This window comes from Crocodylus siamensis, chromosome 1 (genome assembly GCF_052110815.1).
Source record: "Crocodylus siamensis isolate JL-2025a chromosome 1, ASM5211081v1, whole genome shotgun sequence".
Lineage (NCBI taxonomy): Eukaryota > Metazoa > Chordata > Crocodylia > Crocodylidae > Crocodylus > Crocodylus siamensis.
The window spans coordinates 203,490,393-203,517,693 of NC_143395.1; the positions used below are offsets into that span (position 1 = coordinate 203,490,393).

The window sequence follows — 27,301 nt, forward strand, 5'->3', positions numbered from 1 at the left end:
TGCCCCTGTCCCAGCCTCAGTCCCACTCCCTCCCTCACTGCAGGGGGCCTCAATATGCCCCTTCCCACCAACAGACTTACCAGTCATATGCTGCTGTTCAAGCTGCCAGGTTGCATATCGGCAATTGCATCCATATCAGCTGATGTGGCTTGTTAATAATTAGCCATCAGTATTGGACCAAAAAATCTGAACCTGTGCACCTCTAGTTTTGATAGTATGAACCAGAATAAAACTGTTCTTTGAAATAGCATACGTCATTTGCAGAATCTGTGAAGTTGTTAATTTCTGTCCTGGTGGGCAAGCCACTTAAGGCGTCTTTATACCTCCTCTGGGGGTTGGTGTGGAGGGAGAGGGCTCTAATTAAAGCACCCACCATGTCTCATGTATTCAGCGCCTGTGCTTCAAAATGGTGGCGGGAGTGGTGGTTTAAGTAAAGCTTGTTTGATGAACTTTAAAGTACCCCGCCACTATTTTGAAGTGTAGGGGTGCTGAATACATGAGATGCTGTGGCTTTTGGTGTGTGATAATTAGCATGCTCCAGCAGACTGCATTAATCTAGTTTGCTCTGACATGCTGTAATTTCAGCGTGTCAGAGCAGACCTCTTGCATGTCTACAAGCACCCTTAGTGAGCTGACTTGGAACATCACCGCTCGCTGAAGAACTTGATGAAAATGGGCATGTTAAGGACCAAGGGAAGAGTGACTTGGATATTTGAGGTCAGGGTCAGAAGAGGCTGTGTGGTAGTATAAATTGCTTGGAGTGTGCAGGCCACACGAAATGCTGTGTTCCTTTTTGGTTTCTTTGTATCGTGTTTGTTTTGATCTGCTAAGTTTGCTTGCGGCCAAAGTGGTAGATTCATAAGAAGATGGCAGGTAATGTGAATGGGTTGGTTCTGAAGCTGTTGTGTACACACACAGTTTTGCAGTTAGGCAGCAAACTTTAACTCCCTTAGTCTAGACTTTTTTAAGGTGCCAGTGTCTTCATATCTGCATTCAGGCTGTTGCCCTGAAAACAGCACAATGCCCTTTCTTAAGTGCTACCTATTACTGTTCACAAGGAGAAAAGCTTTCACTTCTGCTTTTACCAGCATCCATCTTACTAAGCAGCTGAATACCTTCTTAGGATAAATACCTCTGTAGTGTAGTAGTTTAATCTTCTGTGCTAAATCTGTAGCGAAGTACCAATACTTAGGATTGGTGGAACTAAGGAAATAGTGGTGCAAACTAGGAAAACAGGACTCCTTTCTGTGCGGGTGGTGGGGAGACTACCACAAATCCCAGTTGTCCATTAACTAGTCAAGGGCCATTATCTCTGTAGGTGTCAGATGTGGCTGAAAGTTCAACATGGGCCCTGGTTGTTAGAAGGCAGAAAAAAGTTTTTTCTTTGTCGCTTCCAGCTACTTGTGCAAGTTCTGATATTTTTACTTGTATAATAGGGATGGATAGTGGATCAGATTCTTCCTAAAAGCTGCCAAATTCATGAACAAGATTATGATGTAGTTGCGTGCAATAGCAGAATACTGGTCTCTGATGCAGGAGGGTCTGTATTGGACAGCATAGTTAGTATTTTCTGCAAATCAAGAGTTTAGACATAAGGAAAGGATTTTTTTCTATGTATTTAAATGCTTACACTCTGGCATGCTGAGGAGAGATGGAATATTCCCAACCAACAAGGAAAGCAGCCCAGAATAGTTTTGATAGGGTTTCATTGCCAGCCTGCTCTTACCATCTCATTAGTTTTGGTTGGTTAGCAATAAAAGACCAAAAAATCAAAGTTACCTAAAATCCAGGAATTGTAGAATTCTCAGAGGGGACATTTACCTGAAGAACTATTTGGTTCCTCATTACTTCATATAATTCAGGTGAAAATAAAATCCTGTCAGTGGGGAGGGATTTAGGAAAATGTCCTGTTTCATGAGGTGGGCCTAAACAGTCGCCTCAGTGATGGCTTGAATTAGCAGTTTGGAACGCACCTGCTCAATGCAAATACAGCGCAGTGCTACTACAGTTCTCATCATAATGAAACCTCTTTTTTCTGATTATCCTTTGCACTCTATCAAGAGAAATTCCTATTCACCGAATGAGGAAGACATTGATATGACTCTTAGTTGGTTCCCTGACCAACTAATCCTTTGAGGTAGCAAAAGTGGGGTTAATACAAAGCACTCCTTCCCCCAGTGACTTGAAGAAGATGCTGACCAGGGACAAAATATCCCAAGATAAGGAAGTAAGAATAACAGCTGGGGTTTAAGTGACTAAGCCCGCAGAGACAGAGAGGAGGTGAGCGACTAGAGTTAAAGAAGGGGGATTCAGGACATACAGAATACTGGCATTCTTAGGTGGTTGGAAATGTTACCCTGTATCTTAAGTACTGTTTGGAAATACTGGCCGTGTCCACATGAGCATGTATGTTTTGTTCCCTGAGGAAAACTAGCAGCAGCACTCCTTGTGCTTCTGCTAGTTGTCCCTGGGAAACGCCTGTGCCATGTGCCAAGTGGTGCATGGCAGGTTACCCCAGGTGGGGTAGGGGAGTCAGGGGCCAGCATTGGGTCAAAAAAAACCCCACGCTGCTCTCTTGCAGCATGGAGAACGTGTCTGTGGTGGGACATACTGCATGGCCATGCTTGTATGGATGCGGCCACCGAGATAGGGGTGTCAGACTTGCCCTGCGTCTTGGGTTGGGTCTGACTGTGGATCCAGTCGGTGGTGGCAGTGACAAAGCTGATGTTTGGTGAGAGGCACAAACAGCCACAAGTTTGGTAAGGGGAGGCAGGACTAGTAGCTGTAGGGCAAGCAGCTGCTTGCTGTGGCAGTGGCCATGGGTCAAGTGGCTGTAGGGTCAGTGAGATCAGGGCCTGGGGATCCTAAGTGCTGTGGCAGATCATGTACCCTAGCCATGTCCTCAGCTCCCCTAGCTTGCTGGTAGCCTAGCGTGCTGAATAGCACTGCGGTAATGTTTGACACCCCTGCAGTTGGGCAGTGACTCTCAAGCAGTGTGCTGTATAGCACCCTTAAAAGGAGCTTATGGTGTCATGCAGTATTAGCAGTGTTATGTATGCAAATACCTACATACAAGATTTACAAAATAAGTCCAGAGATTTCAAGTAGGAATCTATAGTATCAAAACCATTGTGCCCTGTTGTGGTTTTGCTCAGTTCTTTGCAACAGAATTGCTCTATTATTTTTTTATAATCAAAAAAACTAGTGAAGCTAAGAGCTGGCCTTTTCCAAGGGGTGCCTTGAGTGTAGCAAGGCTGAGAACCATGGCTCTAAGGACATGGCGAGACACCTGAACATCTGTGCCTTTCTTTACATGCAGGCAAGAATCTTCCATTTGAACGAATTCACAGTTTTTATCCTAGCTAATCTCTGGAACCATTTTCCTAAGTCATCTTTCCCTGGTAGATCATCATCTCTGTGGTAGAACTACCATTCTTATTAATCAATATTAATTACTTCACCTGATCCTTGTAGTAAATCTAAAGTACCATATGTTGCCATATATAGGTTTCACAGTACCAAAATATTATGAAATAAATGAGCACTTAAATTACTAGACAGCTGATGCCTCAAAATCAGTTAAAGGGACACTGTCAACATTTGTTTGAAGTTATTTTATTTAAGTTAAGAGAAATATTTCTCTTTATTTTCAGTTTGTGTAGTGAAACTGCATAGAGTGATTCCGGAAGCTCAGTATTTCTTACATAACTAGAAACAGAGGTGAGCGTATTAAAAAAGATTGTGAAACCACACAGCTTGCTTTCCTGAGTTGTCCCAGGCATTGTATATAAACATACATTTACTCATCTTTTTGTCTGTTTTTTAAGTTGATGTTGGTCTAATCTGTTACTTAACTTGTTGCTTGTAATCATGCCAGATATCGGTAGTGTCTCACCCCTATTGCAGTATTGGGCTATGCCATGTCTCTCCAACCTCTGAACAGCCAAGGGCCACACACTACACGGGCTTTGCAGTCTTTCTGGGTCCCGTCACCTGCAGCATGGGTTCCACAGGCATCCTTGCTGCATTCACAGAGGTGGGAGCAAGAGGCAAAAGCCAGAGGAGGGAGGCAGGCCCTGAGACCCTAGCAGCAGCAAAAGGAGCTGTGCTGAGAGTAGTAGCTAGACGGGAGCCTATGAGCTGTGGTTGTGAGTTGGACAGCTCTGATCTAAGGCATCCCTACCTATGTACGACAGATGTACAGGTAACTCAGTCTGTACCTCTCAGTGTTTTATTGATATGGATTTGTTTTGTAAGTGATGGTTGGAAAAACAAAAGTATTTGGTATAATTGGGTAATATTTTATTAGTCTTGATTAAAAATAAATAAAATAGGCAGGATTGCCAGTTGTCAACAGGAATACAAAACGTTTTCACTCTTATGGAATGTGTGCAGTGAATGAGCATCATGCTTACCATGATGACCTGAAAGTGGTCAAAACTATTCATGCCATTCTACAATAACCTATTTAATCCACCCAAGGACCGCCTTCCTTTGCAACTCCCCTTATGGAGCAACCTCCTTGACCAGGATTTGTCTGCAGGTGCCCTTTGGATCAAGGAATGGGAATCATGGGAAGTCACAAACGAGTTCCTTGTGACAAACCCCAGTTATCAACTTGCTGGCTTTGAACTACCACGGCGAGAGTGGGCCCTGCTAAACAGGTCCAGGACAGGCCAAGGGCCCTGTGCAGCCAAACTTCACTGCTGGGGCCTCAGTGCTAACCCACTGTGCGCTTGTGGAGAGATACAAACAATACCACATATCACTGAGGAGTGTCCCCTCTACAAAGGAAGAGGTGGATTAATAACTTTGAAATCAGCTAACAAGGAAGCTATTGCTTGGCTTCATGGATTTGCATTCGTGAAATAAATAGCTAATAATGCCTACCAGCAGGATAGCAATTTTAAAAATCTCTGTGCACTTTGCTCATAAAGCAGTATGATTCACCTCTGTGCTGCTTGAGCTTGTAGATCATGAATAAAAGTTATAAGTAGCTCCATATTCTTTTGGGGGGAGCTCTACTTGCGTCCCGTTGTGTTAAAATGTTTAATAAGGGACAGTCCCAGCATAATTACAATAAAGAAAACAATAGTTTCCTTACCTCCTGCCAATACTTTTCCATAAATAACCCAGTAGATGAATTGTATTTGCAAAAGGTCACTATTTTCCTGTTCTTTGTCTTCATAGTTTTGACCCTTCATTAAAAATTTTAAGTAGTACAGTAAAATCTTTCCATTTGAGATGGGTTAATGTCTCATTCTTTGGTTTGGCAAAAATACAAAACACATATCTCTTTCCAGTTAATGTAAAATAAGTAAATAAAAATGTGATTTCTTTGTTATGTGGCAGGAAAATATTCTGTATTTAGGTAAATAACAGAAGGAAGCCAAACTTACTCTTTTTTCCCCCTCATTTGAAATGCCAGTCTTAACTTAAAATGTTTGAATTTTATTATTCTGTGCTATGAAAGATGCACTGTTTCTTTCTTCTCTAGATGTGCTATGGTATTCTAGATGCCACCAAAATATGATGCATTAATATGGCATGGTACCTGTAAACAGTGGTGAAATTACTTACCTTGTTGAGTTACATACATTATTTATTTGATTTATATTTATGTTCTTATACTTTGATTTCATACCAGAATCTCTGACTGAGCAGTCTTGCCCAAATCTGGAAAGCCCCTCTCCAGTGTAGGTATGAAACCTTGATTTTAATAGGGAAATCGTGTTTTGTCACACAAATTTTGAATAGCTTCATTCTGCTAATACATTTATGAAAGGTGTAGACCAGGGGTGGGGAAGTACAACCCATAGGCTGTATCTAGCCCTCCAGGCTCTTTTATCTGGCCTGCAGGTGCCCCTAAAAAAATTAGAAAACCATAATCTACCTGTGGCTGCCTATCTATGCTGACAAAGCACCAGCGGTAACAGTATGCAGTGGCAACAGAGGCTTCTGGCTTAGCGACCCGGCTAAGGCGCCGCCCCCCCCCCCCCCCCCCAAAATCCAGGGGTGGAAACTCGGATAATGAAAGGAGGGGAAGACTGCCTGGGATCGCCCCAGTCTGTGCGGGCTGGGCTAGGCTGGGCCAGGTCAGCTCCTGCCGTGTTCTGTGATCACAGCCATGGTGGGACCAGACTGACTCAGGCTGCATGGCTGGGACTGCAGAATGCAGTAGGAGCTGGCCAGGCCCAGCCTCTGCAGTTTCCAGCTGGCTCCTCCTGTGTTCTGCAGTCCCGGCCATGCAGCCAGGAACCATGTTCCACTAGAGCGGCAGGCAGGCGGGTGGAGGGGGTGGGGAAATGGCGGTGGCAGCAGCGGTGGAGGGAAGCAGCAGCAAGTAGGCAGGTGGGAGTGCAGCGACAGTTGGGCAGGAGCATGGGGCCTGTGCTGGTGCCCCAGGGCCAGAGCTGCTGAAAGCCCCAGGGTGGGATGGCAGAAGCATGGAGCCCAGGCTGGCAGGGCCTCTATGGAGCTGGGCTGGCTCTCCACTCTACCTGCTGGCACAGCAGAAACGAGCCCAGCCCAGCTGGCACCACGTGGTTCCCAGCTGCGTGGCCGGGACCACAGAATAAAGTAGAATCAAGCCCAGCCTGGCCCCCACCGTTTCTGGCTAGCTTCTGCTGCGTCCTGTGGTCCCGGCCATGCAGTTGGAGCCAGCGTGGTCCCAGCATGCCCAGGACCACAGAATTCAGCAGGAGCCAGTCTGGCCTCCGTGGTTTCCAGCTGGCTCCTGGTGCATTCTGCGGTCCCAGCCATGCATCTGGGTGGGAACTGTGTTCTTCTGGGTTGGGCAGAAGTGGCAGCAGGCAAGAAGGTGGGGAAATGGCCGGTGGCAGCGGCAGTAGGTGGGGATAGGGGGGCAGTGCAGCAGCAGCTGGGCTGGATCATGGGGCCTGTTCTGGTGCCCCAGGGCCATAGCTGGTGGGAGCCTGAGGGTGGGGGGGGGGGTGACAGCAGCATGGAGCCCAGACTGATGGGGGCTGTATGGAGTCAAGCCAGCTTTGCCCCTTTCTCTGCTGGTAGTCTGGCCTCGTGCAGTGCTGGGGCTTGCTGAGACTGCGCACCACCGGGTGTCTCTGCCTGCCACGGGCCATGAGCGCCCCAAGGCCTCACTACCTGCTGCCACTGGTGGCAGGGCCTGTGCGCAGTGAGTAAGGGGACCATGTATGTGTGGGGGGGTTGTAAGGAGGGAGTCCCACACGCACACCCCACCATACACATGTACCCACATCCCTTCACACACCCAAGCCACCCTCTCTCTCCACACCTTACAACCCTCCCCAGCCACCCTCCCCCACACACACTTACAGCCCCCCACAAACCCCATACCCACCCACGCTTATCCACCCCCTCACACATCCACACCCCCCACACTCTTCCTCATACCTCAGGTGCACACATACCCAGACAAACATGCCCATGGCCCCCCACAGTCCTATACCCACCCACCCATACCTCCCCCACCCCTCCATACCCCCCCAGTATGAAGTAAGACTTCATTTTGAGCTATTATACAATCACCTCTATACTATGTAAGCCCATGTAAATCTGGACAAAAATATTTTTAAAAATTAAATTAATGAATGTTGTAGTAGATGTTTGATTTTTAGACTATAATTTGGGTTTTTTCCGGTTCTAAGATGGCTAACCCCCTTGCCAAAAGAAATATTTCCTGGGGCAAGGGGAGGGACTGCCAGTGGCAAAGGGCAGGGGTTAGGGGGCGGGACACCAGGTACCAAGATAGCATGGGGAGTGGAACCTGTTAAGGTGCAGGGCTACCCATGAGGCCCTCAACAGCTGACCGAAACTCGTTAAACAGCCCTCCAGCTGGAATAATTGCCTACGCCTGTTGTAAACCTTCTGACATTTCTCTTGTGATACACATGTTTCTCTTTCCACTTTGTAGTGAAGAATCTACTCAGTTTGAGTAATTTTTGTTCTGTAATTCCAAAAGCTAGAAATTTGAATTGTGTACCCCTTTGGACCATCAAACCACTCTCTTGATTCTCAGTTTTTTGTGGGCCACAAGGTGCCTTTACTAAACTTCTTATTGAAGAGGGTTACTGCATGATTCCTAGATTACAGTTGGGAAAATACTAGTGTAAACTCTGTAAATACGAGCATTTTGTTTGGTACCCTAGTTCAGAATTCCTCATCCTTTTTAACTCTTAATAGTGAATCAGGAGCATTAACCTTTTCTCTGTACAAGTCATTAAATTGGGTTTCAGCAGCCCTCTAACAACAGCAGGCTACTGATTCCCCTTCACTGGGTGATTTCCCCCTAACCTCTCCATCCCCTCACAGTATGCAGCCAGCCAAGGCATAGTCTATTTGTCAGCCTCATGCCCCTTCAACTTGCTCTCTCTTCCCCACGAGAGACTCCTGTACTGCAGAGGGTGGCTGACGCAGCCAGCAGCCCAGGAGTTGATGCTGCAGCCGCTGGGCGTAAGGACTCTGGCACCCCCTTTTTGCATTCATCTCTGTTCACACCCATTGTTGAGTGGTGTTGATTGCCACCAGCAACTGCAATTGGCAAATTTATTGGCAAAAAAGGCAGAAGTTGCAGTGGAGTGGTTGTATTAAACTGTGCTGGCCACAGTAACACTTCCCTCTAAATCCCTTTTTTACTGTTGAAAGTTTGTTTTTTTTGTTTTTTTTTTTAAAGAACTATATCTTTCTTCAAAAACTTGAAATTCTGTAATATGTATTCAGTATAAATATATTTTCTCCTGAAGTTATGTGTTTGGAAGAGGAAAGGAGCTGAAGTTTTTGCTAACTGGAATTTTTGAAGTGGTACCAATCCACAAATGAATCTGTCAAGTGAATTATCAAGTTTTTTTATAGTCACTGTCAAATATCTGCTTTTCATTGTAAAATTAGCAGTATAATAGCACAGTTTTTATTTGGGTTACTTTATGATCCACCTACCAATATTTTAAAGTCATAAGACTAGGAATAAACTTTTATATGTCTTAAAGCCATACAGTCTTTTCCCTGACCACTATTCCATGGGATCTCTTTATAATATATCTTTGGCATATAACACTTTTAAACATATATTGTAGATGTACTGTTACAGCCATCTACATTTTGAAAAAGAGATAATTTTGAGAGAGTACTGATTTTTTGACAAGGGGTTCTGCCTAGCTAAAAATATTTGCATTCAGCTTACAACCGTAGTAAATTTGGGGTCATTATTTTATGGGCCCAAGTAGAGAATTTAATCCCCACATACTTTGGTTTACTTTTTCTTAAATCTGATAGGTCAAATTACATTAAAATATGGAGGAATAAATGCGTTTAAAACAAATTAAATTTATCGTAACATAATTTGAAGCTGACTAATTTTTCTAATAATAATAACATGCTATTTACATGTGCTTCCTTTCTCTCTATATGTACAGATAGGAAAAAAAATCCAGTGGCCATAACTGTCTGCTTGTCCACTGCAGATGAGAAATACCGAGTTATCTCCCCAGATTTGTGAGGTGACACTGTGGCATCCCTGTTAACTTGTGTACAGCACGTGTACTATTTACACACACACTACAGCACGTTAGATGTTTACTTTAAAAGAGGTGCAAAAAGTTGTTTTAGAAAAGCTTTCCCCAGCTAGGACTAGAGTCCAGGCCTTGCTGGCGTAGAAAAGTGTAAACTATGCAGGACTGAGCTGAAAGCTAAGCAGTTGAGAGGGAAAGGGATTTTATCTAGATATTTAAAACATTTTAGACTATTTAACTGAAGTGACTGGTTCAACACTCAGAAATCTTTGTAAAAGATTTTAAATATTATTATGATCATCTCCTTTATCTCATCAAGATGACCCCTTCAGAAACGATAGCAGACCTTGTTTTTACTTGAAATGGTTAAAAGTTTAGATAAACATTGATCTTTGGTATGAGCTGGCTATATATGACCTTTGTCAATGCAAATGAAGTGAATGCTCAATATGTGTATTTATCGCTGTGGGTTTTCAACCTGTGTTTGCAGTTGGTCACAATTTCTACACTAGACCATCCTCTCATGGCTGGTAGGGTGGGGGGATGTAACATGCGAACAGTGAGAGAGGGTTGGTAAACCACTAGTTTCTTTTGACCTGTTTTCATATTAGATGTTCCCACGTCTATACAGTTCTGTCTCCTGTTGCATTATTTTAGATTGTGAGCTTCTTTTGACGTGGGCTTTCCTACTTAGTTTGTAGAGTGTCTTCTGCAATGGGGCTCTGATTCCCATTTGGAGCGTTCTGGTGCTGTTGTAATGCAGATATGAATGACAAGCAGTACTATGGTCATTGAAAACTGCAACAAATGAGTTGCCCTAGAATTTTGCCTGATAAGCAGAGATTTGGGTTTTCTGTTTGCTGCCGAAAAACATGCATTTCCCCCATTAATGGAGAAAAACATGGCTTTTCTCTTTTAAAGGAGAAAAACATGGGAAACAGCAGGATTCCCCTTGCAGGCTGGCAGAGTTACAGCCTGGAAGGGGCTGCTTGAGGCTGCAGGGAGCAGAGGGAGGGTGATCAGGCAGGGGGTGCAATGTGTATGTGTATGTGCACGTGCACACATGCATGTGGCAGCCAGGCAGTAGTGGAGATCAGCTCCTGCAGATCCCTCCAGGTAAGTCTGTGAGATTGTGGGGGGAAGGGGCTGGGGGCACAGGCCACATGTTGAGGGGGCATGCCCTCCAATATTTCTGCACCCACAGCGGGGTGCAGGGCTGCAGCCAGGTCAGATCAGCTCCAGGCAGAAGCTGCCTCTGTGGCCCAGTGGAGGGACCCAGCACAGGAAAAAGCACTGTGCCTCTGTGGTCACCAAAGTAAGGTGCCTTCTGCCTGCACAGCAGCAGCAAGGGTGCAACTCTGCGGCGCTGCTGCACCTCACCTCCCTATGGTGGTGCGGCGCTCCCTCCAGCTCCGGGTCTGCGCACTGGGCTGTAGAGACAGCTTTTGCCTAGAGCTGGTCTGGCCCAGCAGCAGCTCCGCACCCTGCTATGGGCACAGAAATGCTCCAAATGGGAATCAGAGCCCCACTGCAGAAGGCACTGCAGGGGCCATAGGCACCCCCCCCCCTTGCATTCCCTTGGCCCCTGCCTTCCCCATATGCCCACTCCCTTCCTTACACACTGGAGGGCCAGGGGCAGGAAGCTGCAGATCAAGAGTGAGGGGCAGCAGCAGGGTTTCTGGGGGCTGCGGGTCAGGAGTGAGGGGCACATCAGGGGTGAGAGGTACTGGCAGGGGCAGGGCACCAGCATAAGAGGGCTGCTCAGCACAACAAAGCAGCGGGGGGGACAGCCACAACTGAACCCACACGTTGGTGAGTGAAGGGGGCGGGGGATTTTCCATTATAAAAAACCCACAATTCAACACCAAAATCTATAGGTATTTAGAGTTTATTTTATTATAGTGATTGAGGCCCTGGTAGGCTTCCAAATTGCTTAAAGATTGTAAATATATCAATAAAACATTGTATTCAACTTCAGAGAATTCGTGAATTTTTGTTTTAATCACAGCCTTTGCCATTTTAAACAGAGAAAACCAGGATCTTTTAAGCTAGTAAGCTCTGCTTTTTCCTGGCATATACTAACACAAACTAAAGAGTACAAGTTATCTGTAATACTGGTGCAGGTTATTTACCACTTAACTAGATCAGTGATGAAGTGCTATTTGTTTGCTAGTTTGTTTTAGTGTGCTTTCTCTTGCAAGATGCCAGTGCTACTCATGGGCTTTTATGGTCCTGAGAAGTGAGGCAATCATCTCTAAATAGAAAAATAGGGAAAAGTTTTGAACTTTGGATTCTTAAGTAGAGAGATTTACACCTTTACTGCCTGCTTACAATTTTATATACATAAAGTCACACTGGATCCTGATCTGATGCTTGTTGTCTGTAGAATCATATAGTGTAAATTTTAAGAAGGTTATGCCTAGAATGAGTCTCACAAGAAGAAAAATCAACACTCCTTAAAAAAAAGGTTGAAAACCCCTGATCTACAGCACATCTTAACACGGAGCTTGCTCTTTCACTGTGTCTGCATTTTCCTCAGTGCAGAGGGGTTGGTATCTTCAGTGGTAGTGAATGCAAGTAGCTTGCTATTGGGGTACGGAGACCTCTAACCTGCATCAGCAAAAGGCTGCTGACCACTGCACTAGGTATGCAGATAGCTTGCCAGGCACAGAACCCACATTCTCATTAATTTTTAGCAAGCACCTCTAAAGGGAAGATATAGCAAATGAAAGTACTCAAACATGAAATATTCTACTTAAGAGGGCCTTGTATGTCCTTGTTTGAGTTAGTGGTGTATTTTTGCAGTGAAATTATGCATATCATATTTAATTCCCATTAGAACTGCAAATAGGATATATGCAGTGTTTATCTATGGAATTGCTGCCAATTGATTATGGAGTAATTTGAATGCAGATGTATTGGGTTGATATTTGGTTGGGATACACCAGCCAATTAGGTGTGGTAGGTTATCGTCAGATTTGGGACTGGGAAATGTAACGCTATATACTAGCTATGTCAAGACTTGGAATAATTATGTAAAGGTTATCCAGCGGTTTCCCATGACATATACACATAGCTACAGTAAACATCGCTAAATGTTGTTCTTGGGCTATTTTTTAATACATATACTGTTTCTGAGATTTTGACCTTTGTGCAACTGAAATGTAAACTGTTTAGAAACCGCTCGTTTGTTAGCATCAGGGATGTGGAACAAAAAGCAGTCACTGTAGGTTTTTATTTCAGGTAGTCTTTTACTTTTTCTCCCCATTTGTTAAATTTTCAGATTTAATCTTTTTAATCCATTTAGGAATTAATCTTCACAAGGTGTGAAACATTGGGAGTTTGCTCACAACTATAACTACAAACTTAGTAATTTACTGTGAAGTACTAACGCTTAAAATGTGAAGATACATTGACTGTAGATGAGATACAGGATTATACTGAACATATTTTTATTCTGGAGATTTTGTGTTTTATTCAAAATAAGTAGGTATTTAAAGCAATGTCACCAGCATTTCAATTAATTTAATGTCCATCTTACAGAAGACCTTTAGTTTTGTTTTGGTTTGTACAAAAGTTGATTAACTTGCCTAAATATTATGAACAGTAAGCTTAAAGGTTACTAAATTCTGTAAGTGTGTATGTATGGTAAAAAAAATCTTGTTTACATTATGATAATTTAGTGTCTCAACAGATTATGTACATGGAGAGACAATCCCTGCCTAAATTTAGTCTGCTAGCAATGGATAAAGCTTGGAGGATAGGAATAAAAATATGCAACAAAACTTAAAATGTAATCCTTACTTCTCCACTGCTCACCATTAGTTGTCTAGTTTCTTGTAGATGTTTAATGCTTCTATAGCAACAACGTGAAGACTTAAGTACTGTGAGCTAAATGCAGTGCAATTGACACTTGATTAATTTAACTTCGTGAAATAGTTCTATTCTGATCCATACCACTTGAAAACTTGGCTCTTTTTTATGCTGCTAACATCCTTTACATTTTAATATGAACTCTTCAGGAATTAAAATGTTATGAAGAGTGAAGTGCCAGGCTTAAATTCTGTTTTTTGTTCAACATAGGTTCAGATGCAAGTTCACCCTAAACTTTCTTCTACTGAAGATGCTTTACAATACGTTGAGGAGTTAATTCTGCAGTTGTTAAATATGCTGTGCCAAGCCCAGCCAAGAAGTTTTCTGGATGTAGAGGTACAGAGAATGTTTATTATAATAGTCTGATTTGCATTTTGCAGCTTAATTTGGATTGCTGTGCATGAAAATTTTAATAAATTAGCACTTCAAAATATTGCGTGAGTACATGGTTTTATAGCAAAGGCAGGTGATGCTTGTCTGTCAGATCAGTTGAGTAACTGAAGACCAAAGCAGGTTTTATTTTGTCCAGAGATTTAACTGACATTATTTTTCACATCAGATGTATGTTTATTATACAAGCATAACTTTACTGTATTTTGCGGCACCATAGAAGTGGGGAAGGTGACAACATTTGTAGTTGAATTTGAAAGAGCTTCCCTTATAAGCTCTTGCTTATAACTCTGAAAAACTAGGCTGGACCTTAGTACTCTATGCCTGAGTCAGGCTGATTTTTAGAAATGTTGACAAGAATGATTCAGTTAAGAGGAACATACCTCTTTCTAAGTGAAAATAAAAAACAAAAACCAGAAAATCAGAAACGTTTTAAGGGTGAGCATGCTCCGGCTGGGCATGCTCTTCAGCATAAGAGTTGTGCCCTCATGGTGGGGTATATGCCTATTGTTAGCCATGTGTATGTTAACCCAAACAAACTAAGTTCTAAGTCCTGAAAAATTCCAGTTTATCTATTCAGTTTGGTGAAAAACAAATTTCCATGTGTACTGAGTGTGCTCCATTCCTGTTATGGGCTAAGCAGTATTTTTCGTGTGGTTTCTCTTTCCAGCAGCGAAGTCCTACTGTATTGTCAGTCTTGGGAGTTGAGAACAGGGTGACCTTCTTCTTTCACTTGAGTGGTACCCTTGTTGGTACCCAGGAAAAGAGGAAAGCTGATTGCAATTCAGAAGAAATGAGAAGCCAGGGTGAGGGTTTGAACAAGGGCCAACAGCTTGAACAAGGGGTGATGGGAAAACAGACAACTGGGATTAGAATGAGGCTGGGAGGGGCAGGAATAGATGTCTCTAACCACTAAGCATGCATCTGCCTCCAAACCTGGAAGAAAACCTGGGATTCCTGATATCCAGTATTCCTTGCTTCTCACAAATAGGCAACAACCTTGTGGGTGGTGGAGCTGAGAGACATGACTATCACTGCTGTTAGCTCAGGTGATAGAAGTCTGTTCTAGATGAAAAATTTTAACATGGTTTATGAAACATGGTTTTTAAATCAGCATGAGTCCAGAAAAGGGGATTTTTTTGTTTGTTTACACTCCTAAAACCCTGGAAAATAAAGCGCACACCTACATTAAGAGAACACTGTGGTTGCAACAGCAGAATTAAGGTGGTCTGTGCAATTAAGGTGGTCTTGGAGAATGGGATTCTGTTCTTGCTTCTGCCTTGGAGTTCTTCTGTGATGCAGGACAAGCTACTTAAACCAGCTGTTTCACGAGTGTGTTCTTTATTTCCGGTTGCTCAAACTTGGGTGTCATTTACATAAGTGAACACTCAAAACTGCAACTAAGAGCTGTACTCTGAACAAAAATGCTATGCTGTCTGAGAAATTGAGCCATTAGAATCTCTGGTTGGGCACCTAAAATTGTCAGGCATCTCTGACATGAACATCTGTGCCTTGGCTCCCCATCTGTGTAGCTGTCTGGATGTCACAAAGGCATCATTCACAGCATGGGGGAGGCTCACTCTTTACAGCACCACAGTGGCTATTGAGGGGTGGAAGAAGTAACTGGAATAAACCCTGCACTTCTCTGAAGCCTCATGGTGGTTCTTGTTCAGTTCATATGGAATTTAGGGGTAGACAATCTATCTAAAAAAAGCATTGTTTTAAAGATAGTCTTCTTAATGCTTGAAGAATTTAAGTATTCCAGAGAGAAGTGCTTGTAGGAAAGTCCAAGGAGATAATTCTTTCCTGAGAACAGAGTTTGGTGGTAATGCAGGCAATGAGATATGGGCCCACACTGGACTATAAGGTTAAAACAGATAGTGTATTGCTTCTCCTACAATGAGTGCTGTGCATTGCATACTCCAAATAAAGCTGCAGTCTTACAGAGGAAAAATTGTATCTATTCATATAAGTAATGACTACATCATAGACATATGCATAAGGAAACTGCATCGAGGAATTGTTTTAAGTTAGCTGCTACACTGTTTGGGGAATACTTTTGAGATTACATACTTAGCTGCTAGTTGCTATTTTCTCTCCTAAGGATCGTGTTCAAAAGAGCTTTCCCCATCCTATTGATAAGTGGGCAATTGCTGATGCACAATCTGCTATTGAAAAGAGGAAGCGAAGAAACCCATTATCTCTCCCAGTGGAAAAAATCCATCCTTTGTTAAAGGCAAGTATTCAAATATCAACTTTGCTACTTAAAGTCAGGCAAATCTGCATTGTTCATAATCACCTGGTGATAAAGTTGTCATTTTTATGCTTGATTCACTGTCTGCATGTTGCCTGTTACTTTAACTGAAAAAGGGTAAAGCATCAATTTCACAAATATTATGTATCATTTAGAACATTTCCGTTTTAGTTGATTGTATGTATTTAGAATACAGTTAGGCTGCTGCTTTTTTCTCAGATGCTTTTGCTAAGTTTTCTTGTAATCCAGTAAAGTGAGAAAAAAAGATTAGACGAATTTGCCAAAAATTGGAGCATTTTTATTTTAACTAAAGAGAGCTTAGTGCTTTTCAAATGACACTGTGTTAGTTGGAATTGTATTGCACATTATAGATGTTTAGTAGGGTTGTCACCATTTCAGAATGGTTATGTACCATGGTGTTTTTTTGGGACACTGTTGTTATTTCTGTTCTAAGTATAGCGAAGTACTGTAGTATTGCCAACACTGACTGAATATATGTTGACTGTTCAATGATTACTGTGTAAAATATTTGATTTATAGATTTTTCATAAGATATATAACTTAGCTTTTTGATCAGATGAATATCCTTTTAATAAGGCACTCTTTGTTTTTTACTTTCAGGAAGTTCTAGGCTATAAAATTGACCACCAAGTATCTGTTTACATAGTGGCAGTATTAGAATACATTTCTGCAGATATCTTAAAGTTGGTTGGGAATTATGTACGAAATATAAGACATTATGAAATTACAAAACAAGACATTAAAGTGGCAATGTGTGCTGATAAGGTAGGCATAATTCTTCTTTCTCAAATGAATGGAAGAAAAATGTTGCAATATTTAATTTTTAATAAGAGCTTGAAAGGATGTTGCAAATGCTGCTTATTTCATTTTGGCTCTTATTTTTTAATTGTATTTCATATTATAAGGTAGAATTTTTAAGATAAGTTTCAAGTAATATGGCAACAGTGCCAATTGGTTTTCTAGAAATGCTTTGTTTGTACAGAGATTAGTAACTGAAACAACTCTGAGCTTCCTCTCAATCCCCTAGTAATATGTGACTTTTTAAAATTATTTCTAATTTTAAGACTTCACTATTGAGCATTCCTAAGTGGTGGTGATAAAAGACTTATTTTTAAGTTTAAAAGCCCTTTCATTTAAATATAGGCCTTTCTTCCCAATAACACTTACTGAAACATTACACCAGTATTTTGATGGCACAGAAGTTGGAAAGTTCAGAGTTAGTAGACAGTGAATGTCTCTGCAGAATCTCTACTTGGGGTTCATGTTTCTGTGTACAAATAAAGGGAGGGCTCCCTGGCTTAAAGCCCTGGTTTTATAGGGGATCACTTCCTACCACCTCATAAACCACTGAGGAATTCAGGAAGTTTCCTTGGCTTGTTGTCAGATGGTAATGCATTTTGGCTCCCTGGAACACTTTGTCTTCATCTTCATTCTCCAGTGCTTCAGTTGTTTTTGAACTTGAAATTAGTACTTTGAGGATGCTCAGAGCCTCTGGTTTCTGAAGACTGGACTGTCCAGATCCTTTTTTATGCAACCTTCTTGGAGTTTCTGCTATTCATTGGTTCTGAGGGTGGTGTTACTCTCTGCTCTAGTAAATGATCCTCTGTCTTGTTTCAGCCTTGTACTTGGCTGTCTTTTTCATTTTTAAGATAAAGGAAGAAATAAAAAACAATGAAGAAATATTGTATCTCGTAAGGGAAATCTTGGCAACCAGTAAGATGCTTAATAGTTGTCTGTTCGCTGCTTTTAAACACACATGCTTATATCCAGTGGGTTGCACATGGAGGATTAGTAAAAGTTGCATGCTTGTGATACAGTAGGAATAATACTGATTCCTCTAGCCTTTCTTACACTTTACCACATCCTCCCATAGACTGAGACTAGTGAAATGCAGATGACAAGAAACTGCCTGTAGCACAATTTGGTATTAAAGTGTTCCTGTACACTGGAGTTGAACTGAAGAGTTCCAGCAGCCCCAGGCATACACAGCCAGAACCTGACAGGCTTTGAAGCAAGCGTCCAGTCTGCTAGTATCTGCCTGGAAAGATGCTGTGTTGGCTTCTCCTTCACCATCTCAGACACTCACTGAAGAGCGTTCCCAGCCCCGTCTTATCTTGAAAACATAGTAGGCTCTCAGTCTCATTGTATATTCATAAAAGATGTCAGGCTATACTGCCTATTAGTTCTGTCTTCCTCAAGCACTTTCATGCTTTCTCCTGTTGCTCTTTATACAGTGTTACTATGTACTGTACATAAACATCTTAATTAGGATTGTCTCAAATAATGGAAACAGCATCATGTTTTCACTCCCTTCTCTCTCTTTTCCCCCAGACTTCCAAATGAGGACAGATTAAATTGTTATTCTGGTTTACGATTGCTTTTATTATTTGTGCATGTGGGCCTTATGTAAAGACATCAGGTAGAAGATAGGGTAGGGTGGCACCTTAAAGCAGGGGTCAGCCACCTACAGTCCATGGGCTAGATTGAGCCTGCAAAGAGGTCCCATTTTACATGGGGGATTGGTGGCACAGAGCTGTGCTGTAATGCCTGTCCATTCTGTGGTGCTCACCTCCATTATGGGGCCTGCTGCTAATCACCATTTAAGCCAGTGGTCTCCAGCCTTTTAAAGTAGGAGATCACCTTTGGCATTTAAAAGCAACCCAAGATCTGTGCATGGCTGCTACTGCTCCCTTTCCAGTGTGCCCACCCCCCCCAAGCAGGTAAATCTTTGGGAGGGAAGGGGGTGGGGCTACAAGGCAGAAGGAATAACAATTATTTCAGGGTGTGCCTCCCCAGCAGGTAAGCCCTTCTGGCTGGGGCCCCCACTCAACTTACCCCTGTTTCTGCCTCTGCGGCACTGTCCCCCACTGCGGGGGCCTTAATCTAGCCCTTTCCCCTTCCATCCCCCAAGGACTGACCTGCTGGGCTGGGGCGTGTGCATGCATGCACACAGGCATTCAGTCCCCATCCCAGCCTCTGATCAACTACAAGAGGCTCAGAGATCTACTGGTGGATCAAGATCCACTGGTTGGTGACCATTGATTTAAGCTGATGCTCACTGCAGAAGGGCTGGGAATCTGACAGCTCACTGTTCGGGTTTGAGGGCAGAGACTGCCAACCCACAGCTATTGCTTGATCAGTTGTAAGCTCTGGTCCATGCCAACAAAAAGCTGCCCCGTCTTTTTTTGACTTACTGGTTCAGAGACATCAGTTATAGGCAACAAGCTGCAAAACCAGTCAGTCTTAAAGTTGCTACCCTGCCTGACTTCAAACTAACATAACTAGCCTCTTTTAAGTGGGAATATGTGTATAGAGTGTGAGCCTAGAGTCTCATAGGGGTATCCACTGAGGCTATGTGCATACTCTTCTGCTGCTGCATGCATCTTGGGAGGGGCGAGGGATGTGCATGCCCCTAGATCTGGGTGGGACGGGTGGGCTGGAGCTGAGGTTGCGCCAAGCTCTTCTTGGCGAGGGCTGGGCTCAGGGCAGGTGACAGCAGCACTAGGGGGCTACAGAGGGGGCTGCAGGCACCCCAGATTTCACCACAGCCCTGCTCCCAGCACCACTGTCATCCACCCGGCACAGCCCCAGCTCAACCCCCACCTCCCTCATGCACTGGGAAGAGCCAGGGCTGCACCAAACAGGCAGCAGCACTGGAAGAACGGCTACGCCAAATTTTGGGGTGGCTGCAGCCCCCTCCCAGTGCTGCAGCCTGCCTGCCTGCCCCACCCCGTACAGATCCAGGGGCACATGCACTCCCAGGGTACGGACAGTGGTGGGAGCGGGCCCTCCCTCCCCCTCATAAGTTGCGGCTCCAGCCTGTGCTCCACCCACCCCAGCTGAGCCGTGCCTCCCCCTCTCTCCCTCACCTTAGGGGGCATTGATCTGCCATGCCCCTTTCATCCCAGCAGATTTACCAGCTGCATGTAGCTGTATTGGAAATCAAATTGGTATCAGTGGATATCCCTCCTTAAATATTGGCTATCAGTATCAGCCCCCAAAATCTCTGTCGGTGCACCCCCGACTTATGCCTGTGACAGTGAATTAGAATTAAGGTCCTTCCACTTTCCTGCAGTTCTTGGTTGATGTTGGGCTTATACTTAGTCTGTTAAGGCTCTTTTCTTAAACCCACTGGCTTAAAAATAAATTATTTTAATTTCTTTTAGTTTTGCTTCAATACCAAGGGTTAGTTCTGATGGGAGAGTCCAGATCTCCAAGCTTGAAGGTATGCCCAGCGTGTAAGACAGCTGGTCCTGCTAATGTGCATAATGCTTACTGATGCCTCCTTGGTTTGGAAGTATGCTGTATCACCCGTCAGAGTTTTGTCTGCAGCTCTTCTAAATGCACTCAAATGTTTGGTGCCAATTTGAAACTCTTTTTTCATGGCGAAGTTGTTGAGAAGTGTCTTGGACTGAGCTTGCCTCTAAAAAGGTGTGCTAGTGCTAAATTGTTTTTCTGGCTTTGAGGTGTCAGGTTTCTCTGACACAGTGAGCCTTCTTGTCACTTCTCTTCAGGTAAATCAGAGACTTCTATTGACTGAGGCAGTAAGGAGCATAGGTCTTTGAATGAGGGTCAACACACGTTGTTGTTCCTGATACTGGCAAGCAGTAGTCAGACTTTTGACTTGCTTATGCCTGCTTCATCAATCTGGTGTTAGTACTGTTAGTCTTAAAAGGCTGCAGAGCCCACCTCATCTTTTGTAACCAGTTTTGCTTTCTTTTATGCAGACTGATCAGGCTTCATCAGTTATAGTAATCAGTGTCGATGACAATTCCTCTTTTTGTTCAGTCTTTTAGATCTTGTGCATATCTGACTGCACTGGAAGTAGAATTGCCACTGACAGCCTGTATAAAGCATCACTGCCTAATGTATTCTGAAGCTGCATTTGTTTTAGGGGAATATTTCTTATATACATGCTCACTTTTGTGTGGCACCAGCAGCTCTTGTCCCCTAAAGGATCTCCTTTTCAGCTAGACCCAGGGGTGGCCTATCCTAACCACAAACAGTCTCTTTTTGTCAGACTAGGGAGAGATCAGGAAGAACAGCAGCAGATCAGACAGAGGAAATGGATCAGATTGCCACTCAGGGAGGGTGCCAGGCTTAGCTTATGACACGCTTCCCAAAATGTTTGGTCCTTACTGAGCTAGACTGAATCTGGAGAAAGACCATCAGGTTATAGATCACTTCTCCCTGGAGACATCTTCAGTTGTACATTTTGCACCTTTATGGTATCATATTTCCTTATGATGTTAGCCACCGTAGAAGCCATATCCTTTTTCATCTCATCCCTGAATGTCTTGGTGTCAAAGCAGCTCAAAAATAATTGGGAAACTAGAAGAACAAGGCATCCTAGATAAGGAGTCTAAGAATATGGACCTTCTAGGAAGGGAAGGCTTATGCAGCTGGTTGGAGTTTTTTTATACAGTATTGCTAACTACCAAGCTTGAGTGAAGTGCAGGGTCTTGGAACATGATAAAATTTTGCAGCTCAGTGAGAAGCTGCTTCTAGACACCAGAAATAAACTGAGGGCAATGACTGTTGAAGCCCTGTTGGTGGCAAAAAGCATTACAGGCTAACTAGTCAATGGCTCACCCAGTGCCTTGGGCCAGATCAGAATCCATGAGGCAAATGGTTGTAGGCCAAGCAGATGCAGGGCAGATGGAGCCATGTCAGCACAGCCTCATTCATCCTTCTGCTGCCAATGGCTATGTACAAGAGGATCCCAGGACCCTGGATTCTGCAACAAGCCACACCCCCAAGTTCCTTGACCCATGGCGGGCTGGGGCTGGGGCTGGTAGGCTGTATGTTTTGTACCTTGCTGTATAGCATAGTAGGGCTGTGCAAAGCTTCGGTAGCAGTTTCTATTCAGAGGAGATTTGGAGGCTGAATACGAATCAAATCAGGAGACCCATTAATCTCTCTGAATCGAATCAGAAACCTTGATTGTACAGGCAGGCACTAGGCAGTGCCAGTGGGAGGAAGTGGGGGAAGAGCAATACATCCAGCTGCTCCCCTGGCTGCCCTCCTGCCGGGGCAAGGCAGGCAGTGCTGGCAGCCCCAAGAGAAGTTGTGGGGTCTGGGGGGAATGATTGGGAGCTTGGGGATTGATCCCCCAGCTCCCTGATCATTCCCCCCAGCCCCTGCAGCTTCTCCTGGGGCTGCCAACACTGCCTGCCTCGCCGCAGCAGTGGGGCAGCCAGGGGAGCATCTGGACGAGCCACGGCTTCTCCCAAGGCTGCCAGCTCAAGCCAGGGCTCGTCTGGCTGCTCTTCTAGCTTCTCCCACTGGCACTGCCAGCCCGTATAGTCTATGGCTGAATATCTTCAGATTTGGGTTTGGCCGAATCACATTGGAACAGTAATTTGAATCACCGAATCAGATCACTGTCCCTCCAAATAGCCGAATCTGAAGCAAATACTTTCCGCTTCACACAGGCCTATAGCCTAGCATGCGACAACAGTCTTGAGCACTATAAAGATGTTCAAGCCACAGTTGAAGACTTTTCATTTAACAACCACAACCTTTGCAACTTGAAAACAAATTAGGCACTGCACTCTTGAAAAGAGTCTAGAAGAAATTCTTCAGTTTCTGAGTTTTTCATATACCATTATATATTGGATGTACTCAAATTGCAGAGCCTAGGGCCAAATTTCACAGGCTCACCACAGCCCTGGGCTGCAATTTCAGGGACACATCACAACAATACCCTGTCCCCACCACCTACACGCACCTCTGGCTTGGGCGCCCACTCCCTGCCCATGCCTGGCTTGCAGGAGGGAGGTGGGGGGTAGAAAAAGCATTGCTCCCCACAGCCTTTTGTGAGCATGGGGACAGGCCATTGTCACCTCACTGCTCCCTGGCCAAGCCACAGTGCTCCTCTGCCCCGACCCAGCTCTGGTCCATCTACCCCTCCTGGCCCTGAGTGGGCGTGGGGATGGATCAGCACCACCCTGCTGTTCCTGCCCCCACCTCCTTGGCCCAGCCCTGCTCCCCTCATCCCTGTGTCCCACCCTCTGTAGCACCCACTTACTTTGGGATGGGTCTGACTGGGCCAGGTGGCTGTGACTTTTTAAAAAAAAAAAAAAAAGTCAGGGCGGGGCCTGTCCCTGTCTCAGTGTCTGTTTGCGGGGCTGCAAGGCTGCATGAGAGCCAGCATTGCCAGGTCTTAAATATGAAATTATTGTATTGGAAGCTCAAATGATCGTATTTTCTAAAAAACTATCATACACTGGCAGGGGGGGAAGTATGCAGATAAGTATGCAAATAGGTCATCCTCTTTTTTTTTTTTTTTTTTTTTTTAAGTAACATCAGTTTGCCTTATATCCTGCACCACACTACTTGACACTGCCCGCTATAATGTTTTGTTTAACTTTCTTTGACTGGTTAAACTGAATGTATGATTATTCTTTTCTCTTTGTTTTGCAGTTCAGGTCTGTGTATTGTAAATAGTTATGCAGTTACTTTATACTGCTCACTGTAAGCCTGCGTTAAGTGAGTGAGGACTAGGTCATCAAAGTTGAAGGGTTTTTTTCTTTATTTTGAGGCAAGAAGTCATAAGAAAGCACTGACAGTGAGCCCAAAAGTCAGTTAAGACTCTCTGATAGTGACTTGGGTTTTGCATATGCTGCATCAGTTAACTGCATCAAAAATATTGTACATTTTTTACACTCTTAGTATTATCCATTTTACATTATACAAGGGTTGAAATTATCATGCAAATATTATAATTATCATACACCTGGCAGTACTGGTACAGGCAGCCCTCTTGCCCAATCAGCATCCATGGGTGGGGAGGCAGCAAACTGAAGGATATTTATACTGCTGCTTTTTGTTTTTTTCAACAGTTTTCCAAGTTAGGCCTTAGGTCTGTTCCTGTAGACTATTTACAGGTCTTCAGTATTCATAGCAATGTCAGGCCAGGCCTCTCTTGGTCTGCTATCTAGTACCATGTAAACCGGTATCGCCTGTTCCATGGTCAGGTTGTCAGCAACTAAACCAGCGCCTCCACCTAGGCTTGCCTGAGTGAGGAGGGTGTGTGGACAGCCAGCAGGACTGAAAACAAGACCTGTCAGTGGGCAGATATGCCCCCCATAAGCCAGTGGTCATTCATACTTGGATAAGAGATGGACACCACCAGGTCACTGTGCCTGAAGAATCACTAATGATGCAAAGTAACATAACTAGGGTTGTTACAGCATCTGATGTGCCCCAATGGTTTCAGTGGCCTCGGGGCTGACTTGACTTGAGTGTTCATAGAATTCTAGCTTTCCTGGAAGTTGCAGTGCTGTTAGACTCCAGGTCAGTAAAGCTCTTTTTGTGGAAACCAGTTTCCTGAAATGAATTGCCATGTTTCATACTGTCCTGTGGCAGTTCAACATAACAACATCCATGTGCAAGATTGCACCTTTTGCTTCTCTAAGTTTGGCCAAGATCTGTTAACTAGCTAATTAAACATGGCCTAGGTATGGTGGTAGAAATTCCTTCAAATATACTATTCTCTCCAGTGGACAAACCAACTACATATCTGCCAGGACATTTGGTTTCAGCCAACAGCCCTTCAATATTTAAATAGAGATTAATCTTGGAGATGCACCTGGATTCTCAAATGTAAGGCATGTGAACCGTAACCAAGTTCAGGTTAGGTAAGTAATGGAGCTTTGACTGTCCCTCAGTTTGCAAGGTATTTATATTAATCACTTATAGCACATTCAGAGAGACCTGGTGAATAATATTTTTTCCAAACAAGGAACTGTGGGATCATCTTCCTTATATCTTCCTTATATATGTTTACATTTATAAGGACTAGTGCATAGTATACCAGATCTGCTGAAATACCTTTACGTCTATCAGATTCATAAAACAAAAGTAGAGAGCTTCATCACGCATGACCAGAAGTTGAAAGAGTTTTCTATAGCAAGTATTGCAGAAGTGGGGAGTTTCCTGCTGATCTCTTTGCTGCCAGTGTGAACATAGAATGTTGGTTGACCTCTCACGGCGAGGCGTACGCTCTGCTTTTATCACGGAGGCATTTATGACTTGCTGAGAAAAAAATCAGACAAAGTTTTTACTTCTTTTCTTAAGAAACCTGGTGATTAGTAAATGTCAGAAGAGCCCCCCAGTGAAAATGATGGCATCAGTCTTGGTATGTCCATCCTGGTCCTTTAACCTGATGCACTCTTAGTTAAATAACCTCTTCAACTTCCAAAATTCCTAGACATCCATTTGCTGTGCAGTCTGTGCAAGCTGGCCACATTCATTTGTAAGGATAGCCACAAACAAACCCTGTTTGAAACTTCTATGGAAGGTGATTTTTGAAATTCCACATGAATTCAGCCATACATTTATCTTTGTTTTCTAATACATCTTAACTATCTGGGGAGATGTGAAGTACCACACTGAGTTCTGAGAGCTCTCTCTTCTTATGTATCCTAGGCCAAAACCGTTTTGTGAATTGGACTGTTTGCTCAGTTCATAACAAATCTAGGCAGCAGGCTGTATTCATTTCAGACTGTTCAGATAGGTGATGGATTGTGTTAAGTTTTCCAGTTCATTAGGCAGCCCCTCTCCTTTTCAAGTTAAGGGTGCGCATTTTTGGGGATTCAGTCAGCCTCTAGCTTACCCCAGGTTCCTGGGCCTGGGGTTTGCAGAGGATTTCCATGACATTTAGTCACTGGTTTGTGTCCTTACCAGCCTGCTGATAGGGTTTACAGATTAGACATCCCCTTTGGGAGGGTTATCCTCTGGTTGATCAAAGTAGAACCCCCTCTTTCTTCCTCTTTTTTTCCTTTCTCCCTTTCTTCTTTCCTCCTTGAAAGGCAATTGTTGGACACTTGCCTATAGATGGATCTGTGTAGACCTGTGATTCTTAACCAGGGTGTTATGGTAGACAGGATAAACCCAGAGATTCATGAGATTTCAAATAGTAATGTGTAGTGTCAAAAATGCTAACCTGTTATAGTTTTTTCTGAGTTCTTTGCACTGGAAAATCGTTCTATTTTTCTGTAGTCAAAAACAAAAAGAAAAAGCTAAGAGCTGGCTTCTTAGTATAGGCAGATACTTGAAAGAGCTCTTTGACATGCTTTTGTCCACAGATCCCACAACTTGTCCTGTTTACGGACTTCATAGCGGACCCAGTCAGCAAGCATTCAAGCTATTGCTTCCCTGGAAAGAAATAAGTACAGGAATAATTCATTGTTTTCTTGAAACTGGTTGGAAAAAGCGATCCCTCTGCAGAAATAAAAAAAATTACTTTGTCAGAGCCAAAATTGAAAAACTTTTGTCCAAGCACAAATGTTTTCATTTTTTTGGACTTATTTTTTTTAAAGGCCATGAGGGCCCAGAGGTGGTGCTGGTGGCGGGAAGGAGCCTCAGGGCAGCCCCTTTGCAGGCTCCAGGCGACTGCAGTGAGAAGGCCCCATTAGCAGTGAGGAGGAGTTGGCTGTGTCCACTGCCAGGTCCTACTCTTTCCCAGCATCCAGCTGCAGCTTCTGGCTGGTTGACACCCAGAGCTGGGCAGCAGCTCCAGCCCTTCTTCAGGGTAGAAGGGCAGCCTAGAGGCAGTGCTGGTGGTGGTGCAGGCCCAGGCTGAGCTGCCCCTGCCAAAGCTGTTGCACGCCCATGCCAGCTCCCCACCTACGGCCCCATCCCACATATGGAGGTTTGGTGTGCTATTCTGCCAGTTGCAGGGTTGGGGGCAGTGCTGACCTGGCCTGTGACAGCTCCCCAAAACTCCCTATGTGGCCTGCTGGCCCAAATAATTGCCCATTGCTGGCCTAGTGGTTTAAGCGCAGACCCAGGAGCTAGGAGTTTTGTTATCTCTGCTTCTGACTGACTGTCCATAACATTTTGAGCTTCTAAGCAGTTTATTTAGTAAGCTGGTATCAATACCATATTTTATATCCAGTGAAACAGTCTCAGTGGCTATAATATTCTCAGGTTCATCCAAGAAGTCTAGAACTAGATTAAAAAAGAAAGTTGTCAGGCAAGTGACAACCACTTTCCTAGCTGTTGAAAGGAGGCAATAGAATAGTATACCATAAATGAAATAAAAATACAAATGGCTTGATGTCTGCTACTCCAGCCAGGTAGGTAAGCAATTAATTATTTTTCTCAGATTTAGAAATTCAGGCCTGGAATAACCTGTTTTTCTGAATCTGTTTTCCTGTCTATAAAGTTAGGGAGTAGCTACATTGACCTATTAAACTAGTTTGCATAGTGCTAGCTACGTAAGTACTACTTACTGACACTAGTAAATGGT

General features: G+C 43.8%; 1 protein-coding gene across 2 annotated transcripts in view; it reads left to right on the forward strand.

Moving 5' to 3' along the window:
• Window positions 1-27,301, forward strand: part of SOS1 (SOS Ras/Rac guanine nucleotide exchange factor 1) — a 75,402-nt gene that overhangs the window by 2,220 nt on the left and 45,881 nt on the right. Inside the window, exons 2-4 of one of the 2 annotated variants that reach the window (XM_090052696.1) lie at window positions 13,590-13,715; window positions 15,874-16,009; window positions 16,649-16,809. In XM_090052696.1, the coding sequence (XP_089908822.1) occupies window positions 13,590-13,715; window positions 15,874-16,009; window positions 16,649-16,809 (423 nt within the window). The remainder of the gene's footprint in view (window positions 1-13,589; window positions 13,716-15,873; window positions 16,010-16,648; window positions 16,810-27,301) is intronic. The other variant, XM_090052702.1, reaches the window with a different exon arrangement.